The 23,485-nt window shown below is 49.1% G+C and overlaps 1 protein-coding gene across 1 annotated transcript in view; it reads right to left on the bottom strand.

The window, feature by feature from the left end:
• The window catches only part of LOC120846180 (proto-oncogene tyrosine-protein kinase ROS), a 614,259-nt gene that overhangs the window by 508,090 nt on the left and 82,684 nt on the right, over positions 1 to 23,485 (bottom strand). Inside the window, exon 2 of the mRNA XM_042291966.1 lies at positions 18,909 to 18,965. Coding sequence (XP_042147900.1) covers positions 18,909 to 18,965 — 57 coding nt within the window. The remainder of the gene's footprint in view (positions 1 to 18,908; positions 18,966 to 23,485) is intronic.

The following is a 23,485-nucleotide window of genomic DNA, read 5'->3' as shown; positions in this document are numbered from 1 at the left end:
AAACACTCTCTTAGCACATAGAAAAACATAGGAGAAAATGTACCAACATGAATTCTAGAAATATTTTGAGCGAAAACTGACGTCAGGTGCAAGGACTCTATAATTACTGTCCACCGTGTTTGCTTGACTAGGCAGCTTCCTAGTGACCATTCAAGCAGATAGAGTTGGACATGCCTTGTCAGGAGTTTGCGGTCGTAATATGCTTGAGCCAACTGCTTTGTAAGAAGTTGCAGCTGTGCATATCGTTCGTGTCACAAATGGAAACACATATGAATGCGGAAATATAATTATGTTTAATAAAGGGCCCTTTAGGCAAGTATGGACAGCCTAAGATGGCACCGAATATAGTCGATTTCACAGTAACATGGCAGGTGGCAGACTCTATAACCCCTGTGAACTGATTGAAGTGTTGAAGTCAAATGTATGTGACAGCTCTTTACTAGAGAAGTGTACTCTGATTGGCTCGCTTGGGACAAACCTTTTGTTGTGTGCCAAACTATGTTGAATAAGGATATAAACTTTGTTCCCTTCTTTTATACGCCGGTGGCTGTTGAATGCACTTCGTCTCAGAAAGAACTGCAACAATCGCTATTTGGCTACAACATTCCAGACCAGCTACCAAAGGGTAGAAACAGTGACCGCTATTGATCCAGCTGAGCTCTTGGTTGTTTGACATGTTATGTGCTCCGTACAGTGTAAGCTGTGCCCTGTGCTAGACAGAATTCCAGCCGGTATGTAATGCTTATAAAATAATTGCGTGAACAATTGCCTTATCCTTGCCTGCAGATGTTGCGGCCTGCCCAAAGGTCCCAAACATGATCTGCGCAAGGAAGCGCCATGCGCTGCAGCCGCTGCCGGCCTACTTTCTGTCGGACCTTGACCTGGCACAGACCGTGACCCTGCCTGCTAGCCAGGAGCCAGCACAACCCGGCAGCCCCTTGGCCTCCGCTGGTGCCCCTGACACTGATGATGTAATAGCTAGCGGTAAGCTCCTAACATTGAGCATCAGTGTTGCTCGTCTGTTTATTTGGCATCCCTGTCAACTGTGCAGCAGTCCCGATAGGTGCATGGAACACTTACATGCAGTACGTCGAACTTTACAAACTGTACTAACTCAGTCACCGCTGGCTATAGCACGCAAGTTGTGGCCGTTCCATACTCGCAGCACCATATGGCACGGTGCACTCTAAGATACCGCACATGCAAGGTACCCGCGGAGTTGTTCTTTCAGATTGCGGTCACACCCTCACTTCATTGTCTGCCAGGTACAAAGGAGATGCTGCCACAGCCCTGCTTGCATGTTATTTGCCTCAAGATCCAGATTGAAAAGTGGGGACACATGCTTTTGTTTATCCATTGTTTCCTACAAGACAAGCGGCGATTCTCTGGCGTCCACAAAAAAACCATCCCCACTTTTGTTATGGAGCACGGGCAAGGCTATGCATGCTCTTAGAATTCGCAGTTGACTCCAATGCATGCGCACGAACGCTGCACCGGAGCCTCTCAGGGCTTCGAGTTAGCGTCCGCAGCATTCTCCGTGCTCCAAGTAAGTGTAGAACAAAGCTTAGTTCCGCATTTCCCCGCAGCACCCCTGACGATCGGATCTCAAGGCGAATAGCCAGCATTCCCATTATAGCTCCTTCGTGTGGAACAGAGCAGCATTAAAGAGGTCATAAACCGACTCAGTTACTTCTGCTAAATGCTGCTGTCGCACAATAAAGCTTGAGAACAAGCAATATTCTGCTCTTCCTCACAGCCAGGTAAAATAATCACATGATTACTGTTAGGGGTTAGCTGCTACTGTTGGCGCAGTGATTAGACACAAGCCCAAGCCCCAATAGTTACCATGGCATTGATTGTAACCAAATAGTCAGGTGCTCACTCAGTGCTTGGGTCCAGTTCATAAGCCGTCTGTATTCAAGTGTCGTCACCCTGGTGTGAACCCTAGGCTTTCTCAACATTGTGATTTCTGACTGTAAATTAGCCTTCTATTCCTCAGAATATAACCTTGGCAGGGGAGCCTCTGGTTTGTGGTATATAGATTATTATATAGATTATATTTGTGCTACAGACGTCAGTATGCTTGTATGAGGTGCAGAACATCCAAATGCATATCGTTTCTTGGCCCCTTTAACATGTGATGCTTTTTTTGTATGGCACATGATATGCTATTTGGCAGAGCCAAGGCAATTACAAGGAGAAAGCCTAGTTTTTTGTTTTGATATTTGACTGCAAAAATGATGTGATATTTATTTTGCTATCTCCCCATCTGGCAGACCACCAGTACAGCATCACAGGATGTATCGATCAAGCCCTGCGTGATCGCATCAGGCAGCTAGAGGAGCTCGCTTCTGCAAACGAGAAACTGCGCAAGGACAACGACCGTCTACAGAAAGAAAATGAAGCTCTGCGGAAGAAAGTAGCCCATCTTGAGGAGATGTATGACAAAGCAGAGGAGGTCATCGATGCTACAATCCCCTTTCAGAACTTCACGCTCACAGCCGTGCAACAGGACCCAAAGAAACTGGCCTTCTACACGGGATTCGACTCCCTGGAGAGATTTCTCGCCTTTTACAAGTTTGTTCAGGCAGGTTATGAAGCTCACAAGGAAAGTCAAGGTCCGCAGAGAAGGTCACCTTATCTATCCATGGATGATCAGCTGCTGCTCGTGTTGTCCCGCCTGAGGGTGGGACTTTTGGAGCAGGACCTTGCATACCGGTTTCGTATCCACATCAGCACAGTCAGCCGGGTGTGGACATTCTGGATTGGTTACCTAGCGGACTACCTTGCTCAACTCAACTACTGGCCGTCGCGACAGGTTGTGAACAAGCACATGCCGGAGTGCTTCATCGAGGCGTATCCATCGACGAGAGTCATTCTGGATTGCACGGAAATCTTCATCGAGACACCTAGCGACTTCAGGGTGCAGAGTGATACCTACTCAAGCTACAAGTGCCACAACACTGCCAAGGGACTGCTGGGCATCACCCCCAATGGGTTCGTGTCGTTCGTGAGCGACCTTGCCCCTGGCCGCGTCTCTGACAAAGCCCTGACCGCATGTTCCGGGCTATGCAACCTTCTTGAGCCCGGAGACTCTGTCATGGCGGACAGAGGCTTTTTGATCACTGAAGAGGTCGAAGCTGCAGGGGCTAACCTGAACATTCCACCTTTCCTTGGGGGAAGGCTACAGCTCTCCCTGGAGGACGAAGCGAAAACTAGGGCGATTGCGAAGGTCCGGATCCACGTGGAACGAGTGATTGGACAAATGAAGTGTTTTCGAATCTTGAGGGGTACTTTCCCAAACAGTATGAGCAAGAGCCTGGACTCTATCTGGAAGGTCTGTGCTTTGCTGTGCAATTTCACGAGAGAGCCACTGCTCAGTCGAAGCTAGAGCTGCAGTCTTGTGGCTTCGTAGATGGTCGTGGAGAAAAAAGAGGCCATATCTCTCTATCTAGCTCACTTCAGCTCCGGCAACTTTTTGTGCCCACACGCCCTCATGACCCATGACGACCATTAGCACCGACTACGGCCCTCGGGACTTTCCTCTACCCAACGAAATGGACTCACAACCCACCGAGGCCACGCTGGCTTCTCCCGCTGTCTGAAGCTTACCGCTCAATGCACCACCCACAGCCGGTGCAACCACTCCTGCCGTCACGTCGCTTCTTGATGCACCACTTGTTGCCGCGTGAATTCAACCTGCGGTCTTTACTCAGAATCCATTCTCCATCCTCGGCGACGATGATCCCGAAAGCAAGTTGTCGCCCCTCAACAACAGTTGCCACATCCGCACTGCCGCCAATGAAACGAAGCGTGCTCGTGGCATTTTTTTCTTCGGCGCCGCTGCGACTAAGCTTACCACCTCACCCCGGTGCATCCAACGTGACTCGAACCCTGACTCGTTCCCCCTGGAGGACGGATGGCATCCTGTCTCTCGCCGACGTAAGGCGGCCCCGCCCGCGGCGCCTCCAGCAGCATCGTTCTGCAGTGAGTTCTCCCACACTGTCATTCTACGGCCGGCCAAACCATGCCGCATCATGGACGGGGTCTTTCTTGCCATTGACTCTGCAGTTGCTGCACAGATAGACCTCAGGTCTCCTACACCATTGCAGCCCCCTACCAAGTGAGGTACCTCGACTGCAGTAATCAACTTGCAGTTGATGCTGCTTTGTCTCAAGTGTGCGATGCATTCCTCAATGTAACATACATCCCGATCGGCACTCTGCAGGTCTCCGTGCAAGGCTACGAGGCCATTCGCCGTGGCCAGGTTCGCGGATTCATAAAAAAAGTCTGGCGACCTGGATTCTGCGTCCTAAAAAACCTTCATTGCCGGAAATCTGCTATCCTCCAGGCCGGTCCTCTCACAAACTCTGGGTCGGCACTCATTACATTCGACGGCACCAGCCTCGCGTTGCCCAGTGCCCCAACAGCACCCAAGCCAACGGCACAACACAGCGTCGTCAGTTGCCTTCATCAACATCCAAAGAGAAGCCGGCGTCACCACCAGTGACGCCTGAAACTAGCTCCTGCTCAGCAAGCTGTGCTGTTATCTGCGCCCAAAGCCCTCATCGCAGCACCGAGGTCTGCGAAGCAGAAGACTGACTCCCGCCCGGTGCTCGCCACAAAACTCCTAACGCCGGCACACAACATCACCGCCGACCTCACACAAGTCCCAACATCAGAACCGCCTCGGACCACCTTCGCAGAATCAGCGAGAGCTGTCAACAGCACTAGTGAGACGCCTGCCCTACTTCCGTCAGGGTCAGACTTTACTGGCTTGCAACAACAAATCACCCTTTTCACAAAACAAATGCTGGCAGCCACGCAGCGAATTCCGACGATGCAAAACTCGCTGTTTACTCTCGTGGATACCTGCACCCGTGCAGTAATCGGGCGCCTCGCGATGCAGGGCATCATTCCGTTCGGCGGCCCCCCACTATCACCACGCAAACATGGTTAGCGCCCCCAGGATTGTTCAGTGGAACTGTTGCTCGCTTAAACAGAAGAAGGCAGACTTCATCGAAAAATTTTATCTTCACTCGTCATCCGACATGGCCGCTGCGTTTGCTCTACAAGAAATCAACGGCCCCCTCCCTTCTTTGCCACAGTACGATGGACTTGCTCCGAACATTGAGACTAGTGCCCCCTTGCCTTGGATTCGTTCCGCCCTGTACGTTCATCGATCAGTGTGCTTCACTCTTCTCGACACCTCACAGAGGTGCTCTGCAATGACCAGCGTTACGGGTTGCCGCCAATTCCTCAACGGCCCGTTTTTCTCTTCTCTGTCTATGTGGCTCCAGACACATCGCTAAACCGCTGGACAAGGCAGCCGCTAAACATCCCTTTTTTTAAGCACTTCGCCCGTCTTTATCCAAAAGACGACGTTCCCGTTTGCGGTGATCTTAATGCCAAACACACGCATGGGGCTACGACATTGACCTTCCCCACGGCACGCGGCTTCTTGCAGACCTCACAGGGCTGAAACTTTCGTTCCTCAACATCCCAGACACCCCCACACGTATCAAACAATCCTCCCAACAGCAGGACACCTGCCCCGACTTTACCTGTGCTCGTTACCCTCGACGCTGGAGATGGCATGTCGCCGGCGACCGCCTCGGCGGTGATCACCTCCCCATTATTTTACGCTACGACTTCCTATCCGCAACCCTATCTCACTGTCGCGCCTGCTGCGACACATTCTTCACTAAGTGGGACAACTTCCGAGCAGCTCTTTCTTCTGTCATGGAACTTGCTGGCTTTTCCGACATTATACAAGCTATCCAGTCCGCCCACAAGTCTGCCACAAAGCGGCTAACCGTACCGGACGATGCCGCTTTGACGAGCATTTACTTACTGGACCGCCGCATTCACCTGTTGGCCTGTTACCGCCGTTCTCGCAGACCACGACGACTCCTCAAACCTTCACATAAACTCCAAAAGACTATCTCGTGCTACACTTCGGAACTCGCTTCCAACTGCTGGACTTCCCTGTGCAGATCCATCTCCGGCAATAGCCATCTTTCGAAAGTTTGAAGGCTCCTCCGTTCTCTCCTCGGGGACCACAAACCTAGGCAATTTGCTGCCACTGTTGCCCTTCGCAAAGGTGTCTCTCCCGAGGAGCTAGCTGAACGGGCCTCGGACGTCTTTTTTCCGCAACCAGCGCAACATGACTCTGGATGCTACACTTGTGTTCACCCTGTCACCAAGCTCTTGGGATGGATTGCCCGTTCACCCTCCACTCGCAGTGCACCTGGCCCCCAACAACGTCACAGTCGGGCAACTTCAGAACCTCCCTACGGCACTCAAGGAAACCATACTCGCCGAGATCAACCAGGTGACTCCAGACTACTGAAGCCCCAGGAGTCCCTGATCGCTGCCACTTGTCTCATTCGCCCTGGAAGCTCCCGAGAAGATTAAAAGCTTTTCCTCTTTTTATGCCCAAACAGCAGGGCAGATATGGTGGCCACTTCTTTGGTCGTTAAATAAATGTTTCAAAGCAAAGGTAGATGGTCATGATGAAAGAAATCAAGGACGTTAGGATTCCTGTCAGAAGTACTCAACGCAATAAAATGTTGTCCAAACTTGCCAGGTTTTAATTTTAGATTGGTTGCACACTACACGACAGAGTAGCGAGCATTTGATTATTCTTAATTTTTAACTAGGACTGATTAAATTAATTTCAATACTTTTGGATGTTTTATTTTAATACACACATATCCTCTAAAAAGGGCGGAAATGTAGTGGTTAATAAAGAAAAATAGACGTAATGGTGGGGCCACAGTCGACTCCTAGCAGAACTGTTTGGTGGGGCAACAGGCAGACTGAGATTAAAGCCCCTCTATCCTGGGAAAAGTGGCGCCATTCATTGTTGTGGAAATTCTCGAGACACGTACCGTGTGCCACTTCTGGGAAGGACATGGCGTCTGAAATCTAGCTCAGTGCTGCGCTGTGTCGCCATGATCTTCCCAAGGGCTGCATGTTGCACGTGCCTCGTGCATCGACGCACTTTGCGCTACTTTTAAAACATGAAGGGGCTTTAACTGAGATGCCATTGCGTGTGCCACAGGCAAAAATTCAAGATGTTGAAAACAAGCTGTTGCATTGTAAATTGTGCGAATTACTAAAATTCTCCGTCAATATGCCCCAGCAAATGAAGATTAGAGGGTTTACAGATTAAACCAAAGGAAGATGTCTGTCACCCCAGAGGAAGAACATGTGGGGACCTTGACGTGCAACCAAAATTTCACCATCAATAGCGCTGAAATCAGTAACGACACTACCGTAAACCAATTTTGCTCCCAGGTGGGCCGCCGGAAGCGGCGTTGGTAGCCACAGCACATGGTCGTTGTTGGAACTTTCGCGCATAATGCAGAAGAGGATCATGCCCTCTTTAGGTGTCACACGCTCTCATACCATCTTTAGTGTTTGTGTGTATGGCGCGTGCTTTGGACGGTTTCACAACTGACGACCACGCGCATGCTAGGCTGTGAAGATTACACGCTGGGGCGTGGGTTTGTAAACAATGGAAAAGTGTATGAAATTTAGCATGCACAGTGCACAAACTCTATTTTCAGTACACAAATATTGCGACTACTATATCGGACAGAGGTACGCGCTACAGTTTGCAACAAATTCTTGTGCCGACATGAGCAGTCTGAGGCATTCCAACTACTTGTCATGACAGCCACTTTCAGTTCACAAAAGTTGGTTTATTATATGTTCTCCAAGTCTTTGGCATTAAAAATGAGGTTGATTCCTTTGTGACACTGCCGTGCCGGGCTGTGGCCGGCGGTGAAACTGCACAGCCCACCAGCGACGGCAAGCAACCAACTGAGCGTCCAGAGCTAGGAACCAAAAGGCACCTTTATCACACGAGGCAATGGCTTTTTACACAAGACGTGGGCACAGTGTTTGCAACCCGATTACCGAAAGTGTCCAAACTTGGCACTAGCACCGCCCGCAAAATCCCCCCTTTAGAATGTTCAAGGAGAGTATCGGACACCTTGGCTGTGAAAAAAAACAAAGTTTTACAGATTGAGTCTCTTGGGAGCGACCACTTGTCTTCCAGAATGGGTTGAGTAGTGTCGGCCCGTACCATCACCACGAACACGTGGTGGTGATGCTGGACGAGGCACATCACGATGACGCGAGTAGACAGGTCCACCTGAGGCCGAACCGTCGACGGAAGCTAGGGGTGACGCCGGCCTCGGAGAGACACAACAGCACCTGCCGCAGGCGTTGGTCATGTTCCTTTTTCGTTCTGCCGAAGACTAGGATGTCGTCGACCATGTTGACCAATCCGTCTAGGACTTCCAAGATCCACGCCACCTGTCGCTGGAAAAACTCAGGGGCCGACGTGATGCCAAATGGGAGTCGGCAAAAGCAATAACGCCCATACGGCGTAATGAACATCGTAAGCTCTTGAGAGTCCTTGGAAAGCTTGACCTGATGGAAGCTTGAGGTAACTTTGAGCTTCGAGAAGACTGCCGCATCGCCCAGAAGTCCCAGGACTTGATCGACGGTGGGGAGCACATGACGTTCTCTCGGGACAACTTGATTTAATTTTGTAAAGTCGATACAGACACGGTAACCTCCCGACGACTTTGGAACCATGAACAGTCCAGCGTCCCGAGGTGTGGGGTTGGTGACACGCCGAATGGCTCCGTCTTGCTCCAGTTTGGCCAGTTCTGTTTGCACCACCTCGCGCAGGGGTATCGGTATGCGGCATGGAACACTAAGTGAAAACGGAACCGCATCCGGGCGTAGCCGAATCTTGTACTCCTCCTTGAGCGTGCCGAGACCTCTGAAAAGTCCCTGCGGTGCCGGCACTTTCATGTCGTCCAAGAACTTTACCACACCCAGAGCCTGGATGGCTGGGAACCCGAGCAGGGGCATAGAGAGGGACTTGATCACGTACAGACGCTGATGACCGGTCTTGCCTCGCCACAGGAGGGTAGCCATGAAGTACCCAATGACTTTTAGCGACTGGTCTCCTGGTGCTGTCAGCAGGTCGTCGACCTTGTCCAGATGATGAGGTAAGTTCGGGAAGGCTTCCGAAACAGCAGACGCCTCCGCGCCGGAATCTACCTTGAATATCGCCGTGTAGTTGTCGACATTGACCTCAACGTACTTGGCCTTGGCCTTCTCAGTCTCGAGGATTGCGTGGAGCGGTAAGGAACGCCACCTTGCTCTGCTTTCGTTTCCGAGCGCAACAGACGTCCGCGAAGTGGCCCTTCTTCTTGCAATAATTGCACAGAGACTGCCGAGCAGGACAGTCTGAGCGTGTGTGGGGGGCCCGACTGCAGTAGCTGCAGGAACCTGGGTCGTTATCGCCAAGTGAAGACACTGCTGATGCGTCGTCTGACCGTTTTGTTGTCTTGCGTTGGTGCGTCGGACCATGACAAGACTTGGTGGCGTCAACGTTGACGGTGACCTGGACACTCTCGACTCCCGCGAGCAGTTTTTTTCTTTTTCGGCGTCTTCGATCTGCCTCACCTGCGTCCACGCGTCCTTGAGGCTGAGCTTGGCTTTCCAGCAGAGCTGGCCGGACAGGCGTTCGTCGCAAAGACCAACAACGAACCGGTCGCGAACCAGGCGTTCTTCGACTTTGGGGGACGGGTAGTTGCACCACTTGACAAGCTTGCAGAGCTCGGCGTAGTAACTGTCGACGCTCTCTCCCGGCTGCTGAACCCGCTCGTGGAACCTCGAGGACTCTTACACCTCGTTGACGGGGTACAGGAAGTGTTCCGAGAAGCGCTTGACCACCGTGTTGTAGTTGTTCAGGGAGGCGGCGTTCAAGCCGAACATGTCGAGAAGGACCCGAGCCTCGGGGCCCATGCAGTAGAGAAGTGTCCGCACCTGAATGTCCGGTGGTGCTTGGCGAAGTACGGAGGCATAAGCGTACTCCTCGAGTTGCGTAAACCGGGTAGGCCAAGAACCGGTGTTGTCGAAGTCGAAACCAGCAGGCTGACGTACGGAGCCGCCCACCCACGCGGGCAGTGTTTGCAACCCGATTACCAAAAGTGTCCAAACTTGGCACTAGAACCGCCCACAACAGACACTACAATTTTATGATCAACACTCAGTCTTTCCGATATTTAAAAAAAAAGTCTGTCAGGCGTGGCACCATAACGTTCACCCAGAGTGCCTCATCAAAGGGCACCCGTGTGACCCAGCAGTCTTTCGCCCAGTCAACAACAAGGTCACACCACTCCAGTCCTGTGAGCGCAAGTTGTCCTGTCACCTGGTAGTAGTGCTTGTGCTTTTTGTCGACACTCTTGTCCGCATGGATAAACTCCACAAACCCTCTGCTCATCACCTCCTCGAAGGTCGTCAGGTTCGCATCTATCGCCCGTGACACGGTCTTCACTTCGACTAGTCCGTACTCCTGTATATCTTCGTCCCAGACCAGCCCGTCTGGTGATGCCCCCAGCATGGGAAGGCCAGGGTTGATGCAAAGGCCAACACTGAAGACTTGGACCTTTTGCTTGGCCTTGTAGCGCTTCAGAGCAGCCGCCTCATTCTGAAGTCCCGCCCTCATGTGACGTGTCGTGCCATGTCCGCCCGAGAAAATCGTCCTGAGAAACTTTTCGTTCACGGGTGCTTGTCGTTTGACGATGTCTCCGAACTGTGATGCCGTGATCCTTTTCTCACGTTCCGTGTGCCACAGCATACTTCTGCTTTGGCCACGTGTCTGTTCCTCCAGGTGCTGAGCTTGTGTAAGAGTCAGGGTGCATGGATCGCTTGGTGGCATCTGGTGATTCCAGCACTCTTTTATGGGCAAGCTGATCCGTGCTGCAGAGGCCCCATCATCCGTGTTCGAGTGCTCCTGAACCTTCCTTGGCAAGGGTGTGAAGGCAGCTTCTTCCATCACGTCCGCAAACATTGGGAATATTCCCTTCTCAATGAAATCTGTATGCAGCCTCTTGACGGTTGCCTGCGCCACGTCCACATGCACTTCCGTGGTTTTTCTCGCACTCTTCGCCTTGTTGCTAGAGTCGTGCTTGACGAATTCTAGTTCGTTGAACGACACCGTACTTGCACCTCTCTTTGAAGATGGGCCCCACTGCCTTGCTCCCTCAGTGCAGGCCAGAGCATCCGGGATGTAGGACCTTCCCTCCCTTATCAGGTCTAGCATGTGCCAAAGCAGTGCTGCCACATGCTTGCACACACCGCCTTGTCCAGCCTTGCAGGAACAGGAAGCCTTGCTGACCTGCCCATCTTGGCAGAGCACAGCATGCACTGCGTATCGCTTCGTAAGGGTCATGGAAGCCTCCACGTTAGCCTTGACAATTGTCTCTGATGCACTTGTGGTGTGGAGGAAGATGTTCTGCACTTTGTGGGCCTTGAACATTTTGTAGCCAGAACTTGTGTGCTTCTGTGCTCCAGCTGCTTGGCCATGCCCTTGGATGTGGCTTTCCGAGAATGCGGAAGGAAAGTCCTTCAGCTGCTTGGTCCAAGGTCCTGCTGGAAGTGGTAGCTCTTGCGGCTCTGGTACATCCCGTGTCGCCATAGCCTTCCCTGAAAAAAAGGCAGCTCAGTCAGCGTTTTAAAAGGAGGACGGAAATTTGACCAACACAGTTTTTTAATGGGTTTGGTGTTGTTTTGACAGAATTAACCTAAACTTGCGAAGTAAGAGTTCATCTAGGGTAACAACCCCTCAAAAAAAGCCTGCTGTAAACTTTGTGCTAAAAAAAGAGCGTTTGCTATTAGGCAAACATGCCAGCTTTTGTAATCTACAACTTCTTGTGCACTTTCGAACATTACACAGTCGAAGGAGCATTCTGAAAGCAAGCCACGCACTGGCATTGGGGACAAGCATCTCCAGTGTCACTGAGCTGCTTGTTGCTGCTGCCCTGTCAGTGTCCATGATATAGTGCAGCTCTGAATACGAAGAACGCGTTTTGACCATAATCCGTTTCGTGCCAGCAGCATAAAGCTGCTGGCACGACCGTGAAGTGTTGTACAGGAGTGGCAAAGACACTCCAGCTTTCAATGCGTCAGTGTTCGTCCAAAAGAAGCAGTTCGCAGAGCCACTAAAAAGTGTCTAGCATTTCATATGCACGCGCTTGCGTGAAAACGGGATGATCAATAAAGATATGCACTCGCGGGACGCTGTGTTAGCGCGGTTCGCAGGGGCAATCTTGCCTCACCACAGTGAGCGCGCTAGCTGAACTGTAATTTCGATAAACAATGGAATCTCCCCCATACTATGCATAAAACGCAGTCAGAACCCCTTCTCCCGCCGCGACGAAGAACCGAACGCGAAGGATGTGATGCTGCGCGGACGGTTGTTGACGAGCGCTGCCGAGGCACGCCGACCGCTGGTACAGCTTCGCAAGCGTCCGAAGGGCAAAAAGATCGCAACGACAAAGCACCGTCCCGAATGTTGAGCACGCAAGCAGTACTCGATATCCCACGCTCACATTTCACAGGGCGAGCGCATCACGAAGCGAAGGCATGTCGGCCTTCGCTTCGTGATGACTACTTTATTTCTCTGCTTACAGCGGTGACATTTGTAGTGATGTTCGAAACTGCTCTCTCGCGACCGCACACGAGTTAAATGAACGGCCTAGGAGCGGGATAGAGCGTAACGGCAACAGTCAGTACTCACCCCGGGAGCGGCGAACGAAGCGGCGTGGTGTCCGTCGACGGCCGCGTCGAAAACGATGGAATATGCACAAAAACACGTAATATACAGAAGAAATACAAAGCGCTGAACGAAATAGATACACTTATGAACAAGAAAAATACACTGGAGTAGATAAAAAAGAGGATTATTAAGTATAAACAACGAAGATGAAAAGTATGTCTAGGGCGAGGTGATGCGATTCCAACGGAGAGCAGCCAGACGACGGGGGCCGACAGAACACCGATCCCAAGATTCCTCGCGCGCGCGCCGGGGCGCTTGGGAGAGACTGCAAATGGTCTATTATGAAGTGGAGCGAACGGAATAAGATGGAACAAAAACTGAAGGTCGCGTGGACGCCGCAGTATGTACGCTAAAGCCTGATTCGCATGATGCGATTTTGCTCGCAATTTTCAGTCGCGACGTTGCTCGGGCTGCAAAAGCGTGAACCGTAGCTGAGATGGTCGACGTCGATACTGAAAATCGAGAGCAGAATCGCCTGAAAGCGTTCATAACGGTTCTAAGTGAATGCTGCAAAAGGTTTAACATGCTCAGCTGCAAGGTCACCCAAACGGTCGCCGATGTGACGTCTGTGCAAGACAGGAATAATAGACTACAATCGTTATTGTTACAACCGATTAGCTTATAAGATTACCACTAAAAGGAATGAGAAAAATAGGAAGTTTTGGTAGACCGTACGCTGCGAAGAGCAGGCTTCGCTGGCCAGAGACTGATTAAGAAGTTTTGGAGCCCTGGGCTAAGAAGGTTGCTTTTGAAGCCTTTAATGATGATACTGATCATCACGACAACAACAACGACGATGATGGTATAACTGGTTAACACAGTACCTTATGGAAAGTACCAGTTATTTTTATATTTTTACATTGTGCTTTGAACATTGTCGTCGCTACAAAGGGGTCAAATTCTGTGGTTACTTCCAGTAAATTACTATTTATAGGCACACGGAACGCGGTGACCTAATGACTGCCATAACTCGTTTTTCAGTAAGCGCTTTGGGTTAAAAGTGTTGAGCTACCTTTTTGTCAGTGTCGTGCTCAGTAAAGCTCGATTCTCCGAGGATATCATGGCGGATTATAAAATGGCTTGTGGCAGACGCTCCCATATAGCAATAATATATGTCTTGGGACGACTGGTTGCATTTTACGTCAGCTTTGGAAGCTTTGCTCTCTTCCTTCTTTTTCGGACTCTGCTTTCCACTTAGAGCCCCTCTCCCCCAATTAGATGCTTATGGCCTGACATTCGAGCTGCAAATTAAGAAGAACTGCGCCACCACAAGAACAAGGACTTGTCATATCGCCCGCTTTCGAGACTCAAACCAAAGCCCTAGAATGCAGCCGACTGAAGTGATCTGGTTGGCTACCTCAGCTTTCCCTCTCTGATTCAACAAAATCAGCCACCCAGAGGCAGAAGCATGGAACACATGTCGTTCATTTGTTGTTTCTTGCGCCGTCTCCTCTCCCATTTTTTTTGTGTGTAATTTTTAAAAAATAATTTAAAATGGAACCATTTTTTTTTTGGAAAGCCGGCATTTCTTTTGGCTTGTAATAGTCTGTAACATTTTATACTCACGGTTATAGAGAAAGCGTTCTCCACATTGCTCAAAGGTTCAATATGAAGACCGTGAACACATGGAGAAGTAAAACGAGATGTGCAGCTTTCAGCGTAAACAGATTCAACTAAATGCCCATTACTGTTCCTAAAACGGAGGATAAAAATTACCTCATAAATAAGAAGAAAGGTTCAGGTGCCCCCTCTGACTTCAGTTTGGACACACTTCACTGAGACCACCGCAGAGACGACAGCTCTATCCCCTTCGCTAGGGAACATCGAAGGCCCGGCTTCATATGCATCTGTTTGCACGCAGTATAACACTAGGCACGAACTTGAGTAGGACAGAGGGAGAAGGCATTTGCGATGTTCGCTTTTATTTCTCTAAAGAATGAAAACCCCCATAAGGCTGGGGCCCCCTCCGTGTCTTCTTTTGCTCAAAGCCGTTTTGAAAAGAACGCGGAGAAGTTGCGTGAGACGCCGGTCACATGCCAAATTTATCGGCCATTCTTTACAAGAAACCCAAGAAACTCGCCGCGCAAAGCGTTTTTTTGTTTCTTTTTTATTATTCGCTTGTGGCGGTATTATTTTTGTCACGCCTCTTTTTTGAATGCTGTGGAAATGTTTTTCTTTTATTTTTGTTTTGTAATATGGAAAGATTTTTTTTTTTATTTTACCCTATACAGCATTTTTTTTGTCTGTTTATTCTTTTTACGAGCCACAGCATGGCTCACCCCGAGGGCCGGGACCCCTGGGCTGAAACCCCCTTAGCCCCTACCTTAGAGCGGGCGCGATCTCAAGCTTCAATGTGAGTCTCTAATATGGCGATAGCTAAATTAGGAGTTATTTAATTACCGACAACGAGCACGCGTGCGAACACGAGACACCGCTTATGATATTCGATTCGTAATGGCAATGTTTCAATGGTTCCGCAGTACTGCTGCCTAGAGTGTGTGTGCTCAACCCTCTGCTCGAAGTCAGCTTCTACATGCGACACTGTCAAAGCTATTGTAAAGTCACTGGATCTGACGCAAACGCTCTCAAAGCTATACACTTGCACGAGCGTCGTGGCTGAGTTTGGCCTCTCCTTGGCACAAGAGCGCGTTCGAATGAGACCCGAGACGAAGCAACTTGCTCTCAGCAGCAGTCCGGTGCTGCAGCACTGGGGGAACAGCACTAGCCTCGACTAAATTGTCACTGAATCCTGGGAAAGTAGCGCCAAGCTCCCCGTAAGCTTGCCATTTTGGTCCATAAAATGAGCAATGTTTCCTTGACGCCTCCGTTCTTGGTGATCCGATTTGATTCCACTAATGGCGGGTAGCTTTATGGAGACGTTTCTTGTATGCCGAGATTTTACTATCCACACACCAGCGAAACAAGCGTATACATCTCCGCACCACCACCAGATGCTGCGTCGGTGCTTGGAGGCACTGAAAAATAACTTTACTCTTTTAAAATACGCAAGAAGAACAATATAATTACAAGACATCCGTGGAGGTTGGCATGATTGTTAAGTTGATTGGATACACAGTGTCAAGGACGCTTATATTGGCGCGGAACGCAGTACGAGGATGCTCCATGGTGATATTGGCGCGACTGGTTTAGAACGACCCTCTGGAAGCTTCGAAGATTTGCATCGATAGAAATGGCGATTTCCATGGCAACGTAGACAGATTAGCCAATCGCCTTACGAGGTTTCGGTCGGCTGTATGTTAGTATCCGTCTGTGTCCGGCTAGTAGGTAGGGAAGGCAATGGCGCTACCTTCCCAGGATCCAGTGACCTCAGCCTTGACAACATAGCAGGAAGAAGCTGACGCCGAGTATCACAAGTATGGGGAGGTAACGTAACTTTGGTAGGCCGCAGGTGCCGACGCGTGCGGAGAAAAATATATTCCGGAAATAGTTCTTCAGGAGTTTTCATACTGCGGCCTTTTAATTTATCTCGTTTTGGTTCATAATTATTTGTTTAAAATTCTGTATTAAAACGTGTTGCAATCGCAGAATCGATCCTGTATAATAAAGCGACTCAAAGAGCTTGTTAATAAAACAAACATGACGCGTGATTTAACAGACCGCGGTCGGAACGAGCCGAACGAGAACAGAATATGCGAATTAAATTGTGGCTACATTGCGGATCTAGCTATCAAGCAGAGCGCCTGCCTCATAGTGTTCTTATTAAATTAATCTTTGTATTATCAACAGCGCTCACCACTCGTTCTGCTGCAAACCGTCAATATTGAAAAAAAAAAAACTCTAGTTGGGATAGTAATAAGTATGAAATCTCAGCAGATTATTAGGGAATTTTTATTAGATCGTTTTAAAAGGCCCGCTACGGCTACGGGCGCGCGCTTCAAAGCATGTGTCGAAGTGGCAGTGCCAGCTCCCTCTACAAATAGCATGGCTTGAAAACATGATACTAAAACTCTCTATTCTCGCAGGTGTGATATACCTATATATATACATACAGTATCGAGCGCGCGCTTCCAAAGTGCAGCGTGGGGCGCCAAGGCCAACATCGTTTTAAAAGCCGCGCTAAAACTTTCCACGGTCTCCGGTGGCCATGTGAAAAGCTGCGTTTTTGAAAGGGCCTCAAACATCTGATTCAATGGCGGCCATTGCTGTGCGCGCGACTGCTGAGCGCGTGCTGACGGCGAGCTTCCACAGTTCTTCTGCAACGTGCCTTTCGCACCATCAAGATTGCTTGCCTTAGTAGCATAATAATGTGAGCTCATTCTGAGCATGCGCTCTAAACATCGCCCTCAAATATGGCGTCTAGTAAATATTCCCTCCCGTTTTTGCAGGTCTGATAGTGCACGAAAGCACGTTTTGAAGGCGAGCGAGAACTCGTATAATACCTATTCCATTATATGAAACCAACTGCTGCGGCTGGTAACAATGCTTTTGCACACGAATGCGACCTGTATACTAGCAGCACCTAGCAAAATCAAGGAATAAACTAGAAATTTGACGACATCCCAATGATATCAAGCGCATGCAGACATTGGACACGAGTGCATGTGCCAGCATTTGGCTGGGCCTACTGTTAAAGTCTGTAAAATGGCGAGCCGCCTCGGTGGCCCCGAGACGAGAGCGTTGGCCTACGGATACCCATTTGGCGGGTTCGAATCCCGACCGAGGTGCCCGCAATATGACGGAGGCTTATTGCGGAGAAGGTGTCGTGTAACCGAGCTTTCGGTTGCACGTCAAAAGATCCCCAGGTGGCGCCCGTCGTAGGTTTGGCACGTAAAACCCCCAAATTCGACTTTTTTTTTTTTATTAAAATGGCGGCTGCCGTCGGGCTCGAGCCCAGTTGCTGATCTGGCGCCATCCGAGTTTGATGACGTTCAATGAAAGCAGAGGAGGCTCTTCACAGACTTTGATTGTTATGATGCCTGTACGAAGAGGCCAATCCCGTAAAACGCCACGCTCTACACCAAGACAGTGTTTACAAAGAAGCCCGCGTTTGCCCGCACCGCGTGTGGGCATTGCGCTTGCGTAGAAACCAGATTCGCGTGAGGCGCTGCTCCTGCGCATGCGCAGTGCCGACGGCAGCGTGACGTCAGAGAGTTGAGTCGCTGTATGGACCTTTGCAAAAGTCGCCTTCTGCGGGCTGCCATCTTTGTTCGCTCGGCTGTGGAGCGCCTTGTGAGCATGCACTGTTGCCCTGCTGTGCGGTATATCGGACGATGCGCATGCGCCAACAGGTCAGTGACTCAGCATTTTTGGCCCACGTGATAAGCGATCCCTGTCCGTGCGCTTTTTGGAAAAACCAACGGGTAGACGCTTTTTTTTTTTTTTTTTTTTTAAAGAGTGGTGAGTGGAGTTGATGGCTCTTTCTGACAGTTCGAATGGCTGTCGCGTTACATATCGCTCGGTGGCTTAGACACTGGAAAAGGTAACGCGTAGGTTATCGATTGAACGCCTATACAGCGTCGTTTGGTTGGTTTATTAGACCGCCCGTGAAGATGCGAGAGTTAGATAAGAACGCTGGGACTTAACGCACGTAAATTCTAGATGCTCCGGCCGCCGCCCTCCTCTAACACAACGCAGAGAGGTTTTCGTGGAACGGTAGTAGTCCTTTCGCCGCTCGGCAGGATGTTTGCTGGGAACGAAGACGCGCCCCACATGACATGAAGAGCACACATATTTGACAAGGAGGCGTACTCGTCCTCACAGCGCGGAGGAGTACTTGTTCGTACGGTCGTGAAACTGGACTGAAGACGCCCGAGGAGGCTTCAGCGCTCCCTCCACCAGACGGACCGGCTTGCTCGGAACGAACTAACTATACTCTGTTCATCCCTAAGCTGACAGTGCCATGAGAACTAGACACCCTCTGGACCAGCCACGGGTCTACGTTTTGTCCCGCGATCACGCGCCCGCTCACACCCATACGCAGAGAGCGGAGTAAGGTGACGAAAGGGAGGTGATTGATTGATCCAGCGAGCCCGCAGCACCCGTCAAGCTCCGAGCTTGGGGCGGAACAGGGTATAAAATGTACACGTTCTCTCCCGTGAGACGGCGTGAAAGAACCGCCAAGGGTTGCGCACGAGCGCGTGGAGGTTGCACCCACTGCGTACCGTATATTATCCGTGTTCGTTTGCATCGCGCTTTCCTTCGGACCGTATCACGCGTAAGGCTTTTTCCTCAGTTTGTATCGACAAAACCGGCCCGGGTCTTGCGACTGCACTGAGAAAAAAGAACAACAACTTGCCTTTTGCAGCCTGCAGCTTTTGTCACACACCACGTTGAAGCTTTCTTCTTCCACCACCTGCGAGAAAGAAAAAAAATGGATAAATGCTACAGGTTGGGCTTAATGATTGCTCTGGCTAAATTGCTTGTCTACACAGAAACACCAGGCGCCTTTTCATGGCAGACTGATACTTTTCGCTGTTTAAAAATCCTTACACTAGTTTTGTTTTGTTTTCGCTTAATGACATCAATCTGCGCAAGAAGCTATTACTCCAAATTAATGATTGGTCAAATTTTCGGCATAGTTTTTTTGGCCATAACACAGACGGGGCTAGGGTGCAATGCCATCCAAAATAGCAAAAGCCCTGCAAACGCACAACTATTTTTTTTTTTTAATTTGGTTAGGAGTATGTTTATACAGCCTTAAAGTTAGTCTGCCTTCAATGAACGGCTTGTCCCTCAGCTGTCGATGAGCAATTAAGCCAGTGCAGTACAACCGCTAGTCTGGGGTCTTTATTACGTGCACCACGCAGTAGTGATACACGACCGCACGTCGGAACGATGTTCACCATGCAGGTCGAAACGGGCAGGGGTGGGGATTGAGCCCAGGATCCCTGGGTTCCACCGCGCGAGCTTTCGCTCCCCGTGCTCCGAGCAGGTGTGCGCTAGACCACTCGGCCACGGATCCCCCGCACCACTCTTCCTCCATGAAGCGTCATCACAGTCGGATGGCGCCAACTCAGCAACTGGACCCCAGCACGGCGCCGGACGTCCTTCGACGCGTTGATTGGACACGAGGCCAAGCCGAGCACTGATGCAGCACTCGTATCCAATCCGCGTCTTCGCTCGATCTCACTCTGATGACGTCAACATTCTAGTGCACTGACTTTGATTATTCCAGGTGGCATTAGCTGGGACAACGAGGAAATGATGCATTATTACTGAGAGGTGTATATTTATAAATCCAGCAATTATAATTTTAGACAGAAAAAAATATAGCGATCAGCATCCCCGGGCAACACAATGGAACGCCAAAGTTCAACTAATCAAAAAATATAACAGTATACCACGATTATTTTTTTTTTACGCTTTCGATGTATTTACTTTTAGAATTTCTACACACCAAGAAACTTTGGAGGGATTCTAATCAATCTTATAACAATGTTAGCTCTTTTATATTTTTGAGACCAGCTATGTTTAAACTATAACCCTGAGACTAGGGAGGAATATGACGATGAAGAACAGGAGTCCTGTTTTTTCCTTTCTCTCATCGTCGTCTTTCTTCCTAGTCTCCGTGTAATAGTCAATCATGTTTAATCATCACCAGCTCGTTCGCGTCCTAACATTCTGTTCAGCTATGTTTATTCTTGTTCCTCCCGATTATATCTTTTCACGCACAGACTGCTTCTTTACATTGCACGACAGAGTCAGCCCAAACACGACATCAGCGCTTCTTAGTATTTTACTCTTACAAGGTATGAACAAGCACGCAATGCATTGTTACCGTTGATGCTGGTACTCCGAAGAAACACTCTCCATAACACCAGTAAGCTTAATAGGTCTTTGAATTCGCCGAAAAGAACTTAAAAATGCTGCGAGTGTTCTCGCTAGCTGTGTCGCGTTTTGAGCAGTTTGTTACATGGGAGAAGCATTGTTTATAGACAATGTATCGTTGTTTCCCACAATATGGCACCGCACTCCCTTATTTATACCAAACCGAGAAGCACATGCACACGTTCTTTCTTTTCACGAATTCACATTAAATCCTGACCTGTAGGAATGACGAAAATGGCAACCTACCTCTCCCTAACATCATCACAATCGCTCCAATGCGCTCTCTTTACTATATCTTTATTTTTTCATTCTCCCGAAACCCCTGTGGAGAGTAGCCGGAAAAGTCCAGGGTGACCTCTCTGCCATTGTGCCATCAACATCAATCAACGAATCTTGCCGATCACTTGACCCATGCTGCGGGCCACTTGTCCCTCTTTGTACCATAGCAGATCTGTCTCCAACTGAAGGAGCAGCCTTACACAGACAGACCACCATGTCCCCGACCAGACAACCATATCACAACAACAAGCATAAAAAAAAAGAAAAAAAAAAGAAGAAAAAAACGAGGAGAATTTCAGAGAGAGATGGAGATAGAGCAGACAGCAAGCAGCGACGAAAACTGAGTCGCGAGCTGGGATAGACAGTAAACAGAAATTCCCTGAGCGGTCCCCACGATGGCCTTCTTTCTGCAGAGAAAACAAGGAAAGGATCCCGATGACACGAACATATAAAAACGGCACAAAATAAACAAGGCCTTGTTTCCATCGTCCCTCGTTCGGCGGACTCGCTCCCTGCTCCTTGTTCTACTTATTTGTTGTCTATGGGTTGAAAGAGAGGGAGGGAGAGGGGGACAGAACCCCGGCCGCCTCAAGTATAGTCATCGGTGTAGAATTCGATATCCCCGAGGGCAATTAAGCGAAACACCGCGAAAACCACGCGTCGGTTCGTTCTTAAAAGTTGGCGAGCAAAAAAAAAGAAAAAAGCCCGGGTCAACGACGCGGTTCCACGAAAACTTGGAAGGCCCGAAAGTTCGAAGAAGGGCGGAGATTTCAAGAGCTGCGGGAGTAGTCGTCAGTTCTGGGGGCTTGATCGCTGCTGAAGATGCCGCTTGCTTATGTGTGACAACGTAGATTAGGTCGGTTACGGAACTGCCCATAGACACTGGGGACTATCCCAAAGAAGCAGCCTCAGCCGAGACCTCGTCGTCCTGTGATACTCTGCCCGCCGTCAGGTTTCGGGACAAGGCTGCACCGATAGCGCGGAACTGGTTCATGTTGCATGGGCTCTTTGACACGCAGCCTTATATTTGCTTCTTTTTTTTTTTTTTAACTCTTTCGAGACCTATATCGTCTCGCTGGACATAGTGAACTCGCGATTCTGTCCGTCACACTGTCGATTAGATAGCGGACTGCTGACCAGACAAGGATTCGAAATTGGACTAAAGCCCGTTTCCCATGGTGGCGATTGGTGAGATCCCGCTCTGCGATCCTCCTGATCTCGATCACCACGTCGCTCATGAGGCAAAAAAAAAAAAAAAAAAAGCCTGGATGGCAGTTAATATGCTTGTTTGTGCTGTGTTCATAGGCCTTCTACCACATGACATTATAAATTGCAGTCAGAATCGCATCAGGTGAAACGGGCATAATGTGAAAGGTGCGGGAACGGATGTGTGAAGAATGGTGGGGAAATCACACCAATTTTGAAGCATGGAAAAATAGTTCAACGTCATTAATTAAAAAAAGGGAAGCACAGGCCGGTATTTACCGTACACTAATCTTAAATATACTTTTAAGAAAACCAATCTCCTATGTTGGTCCAGTAAGTACCGTGGCTTTTCGACGCTCGCATGAAGCAGTATTTGCATGTACTGCATGACAGACTTCCGGTCGATTTATTGAGCACATGTTCCGCCCTTCAGTCAATTGGCAAGCAAGAAAAACAAGAAGAAGAAGGAAAAGAAGCAATATCTACTGGCCTTTCACTCTAGGCAGGGGTTTCTCGTGGAAGATAACATTCGATTAATGTGTGTAATATGCGATTTTAGGAAAAGAAATGTCTTCCCCAAATATTTGGCGCAGTTCAGTATTACAGCTCTATTAAGATATGCGAACAAAAAGCAGAAGTTAAAAGTATTTCGTTTTATTTATTTAAAGAGAGTAGCTCGCTCTTATAACGATTAGTTCTACGAATCGCTCGTAATAAGCTAATGCAATGGTGAAAAGAAAATAGTACATAAAGGAAAACATTTTTCAAGGCATTTAGATCGAATCAATCTTTGTGTGGAGACATATTCTGGTGCGGTATAAGGAGGCGCTAATTCGAATGTGACGCCATAAATGACGTAATAAACCGGTCAATTTAATGACCTAATTAATTTTAACGAAAGCATTATGTAACTTCAAAACGAACCAAAAGTAAAAGTAAATGTTTTCTGAGACTTTATTGAAGATTGGAACAATAGTAGCTGCGATTTAAGTTGCGAAAAATGTCTCCGAAGTTCCCACGTGTAGATATTCAGTTCTATAACCCAGAGCCCATCTTTTTGTGGCGGTGAACCTGGGGAGTTACACATTTTCAGTATCCCGCATTAACGCGATAACGTTAAGGAACTTGTGTCGCAGAAAAGCCGGCGTCGGCGTCATTCGGTCGGGAAAATCCTGATTGGTCAATAGGGTCATGACGCCACAGACACATGACCTCGCGCGGGTATTTCAAACAACCCGCAACGCTCACGTAAAACGTGACGCCACGCGTGGAATGAAAGTGATTAAAACATTATATGTAATTCGAATTGAAGGTCACCGTGTGTCTCAAATGTTTTCACATTATAAAGTAATTCACTTGCTTGAAAGAGAATATTTGAAGAATTTTAGCCGTGATTCGAACTTGCGGCCCTTCGGTTGCGAGCCAGACATGCTACTGACAAAACCCCGCTGACTCTTTTTTTTTTTATTTAGTGCAGGTAACGCACACATGTGAACATTAATCTACAGTCAAATGAAAGGAGCGTATCCTTTAACAGGACTCGGAGCGTTTAAATTTAAA

This window comes from Ixodes scapularis, unplaced genomic scaffold, assembly GCF_016920785.2.
Source record: "Ixodes scapularis isolate PalLabHiFi unplaced genomic scaffold, ASM1692078v2 PGA_scaffold2__306_contigs__length_199485367, whole genome shotgun sequence".
Taxonomy (NCBI): Eukaryota; Metazoa; Arthropoda; class Arachnida; order Ixodida; family Ixodidae; genus Ixodes; species Ixodes scapularis.
This window is presented reverse-complemented; position numbering and strand designations above follow the sequence as displayed.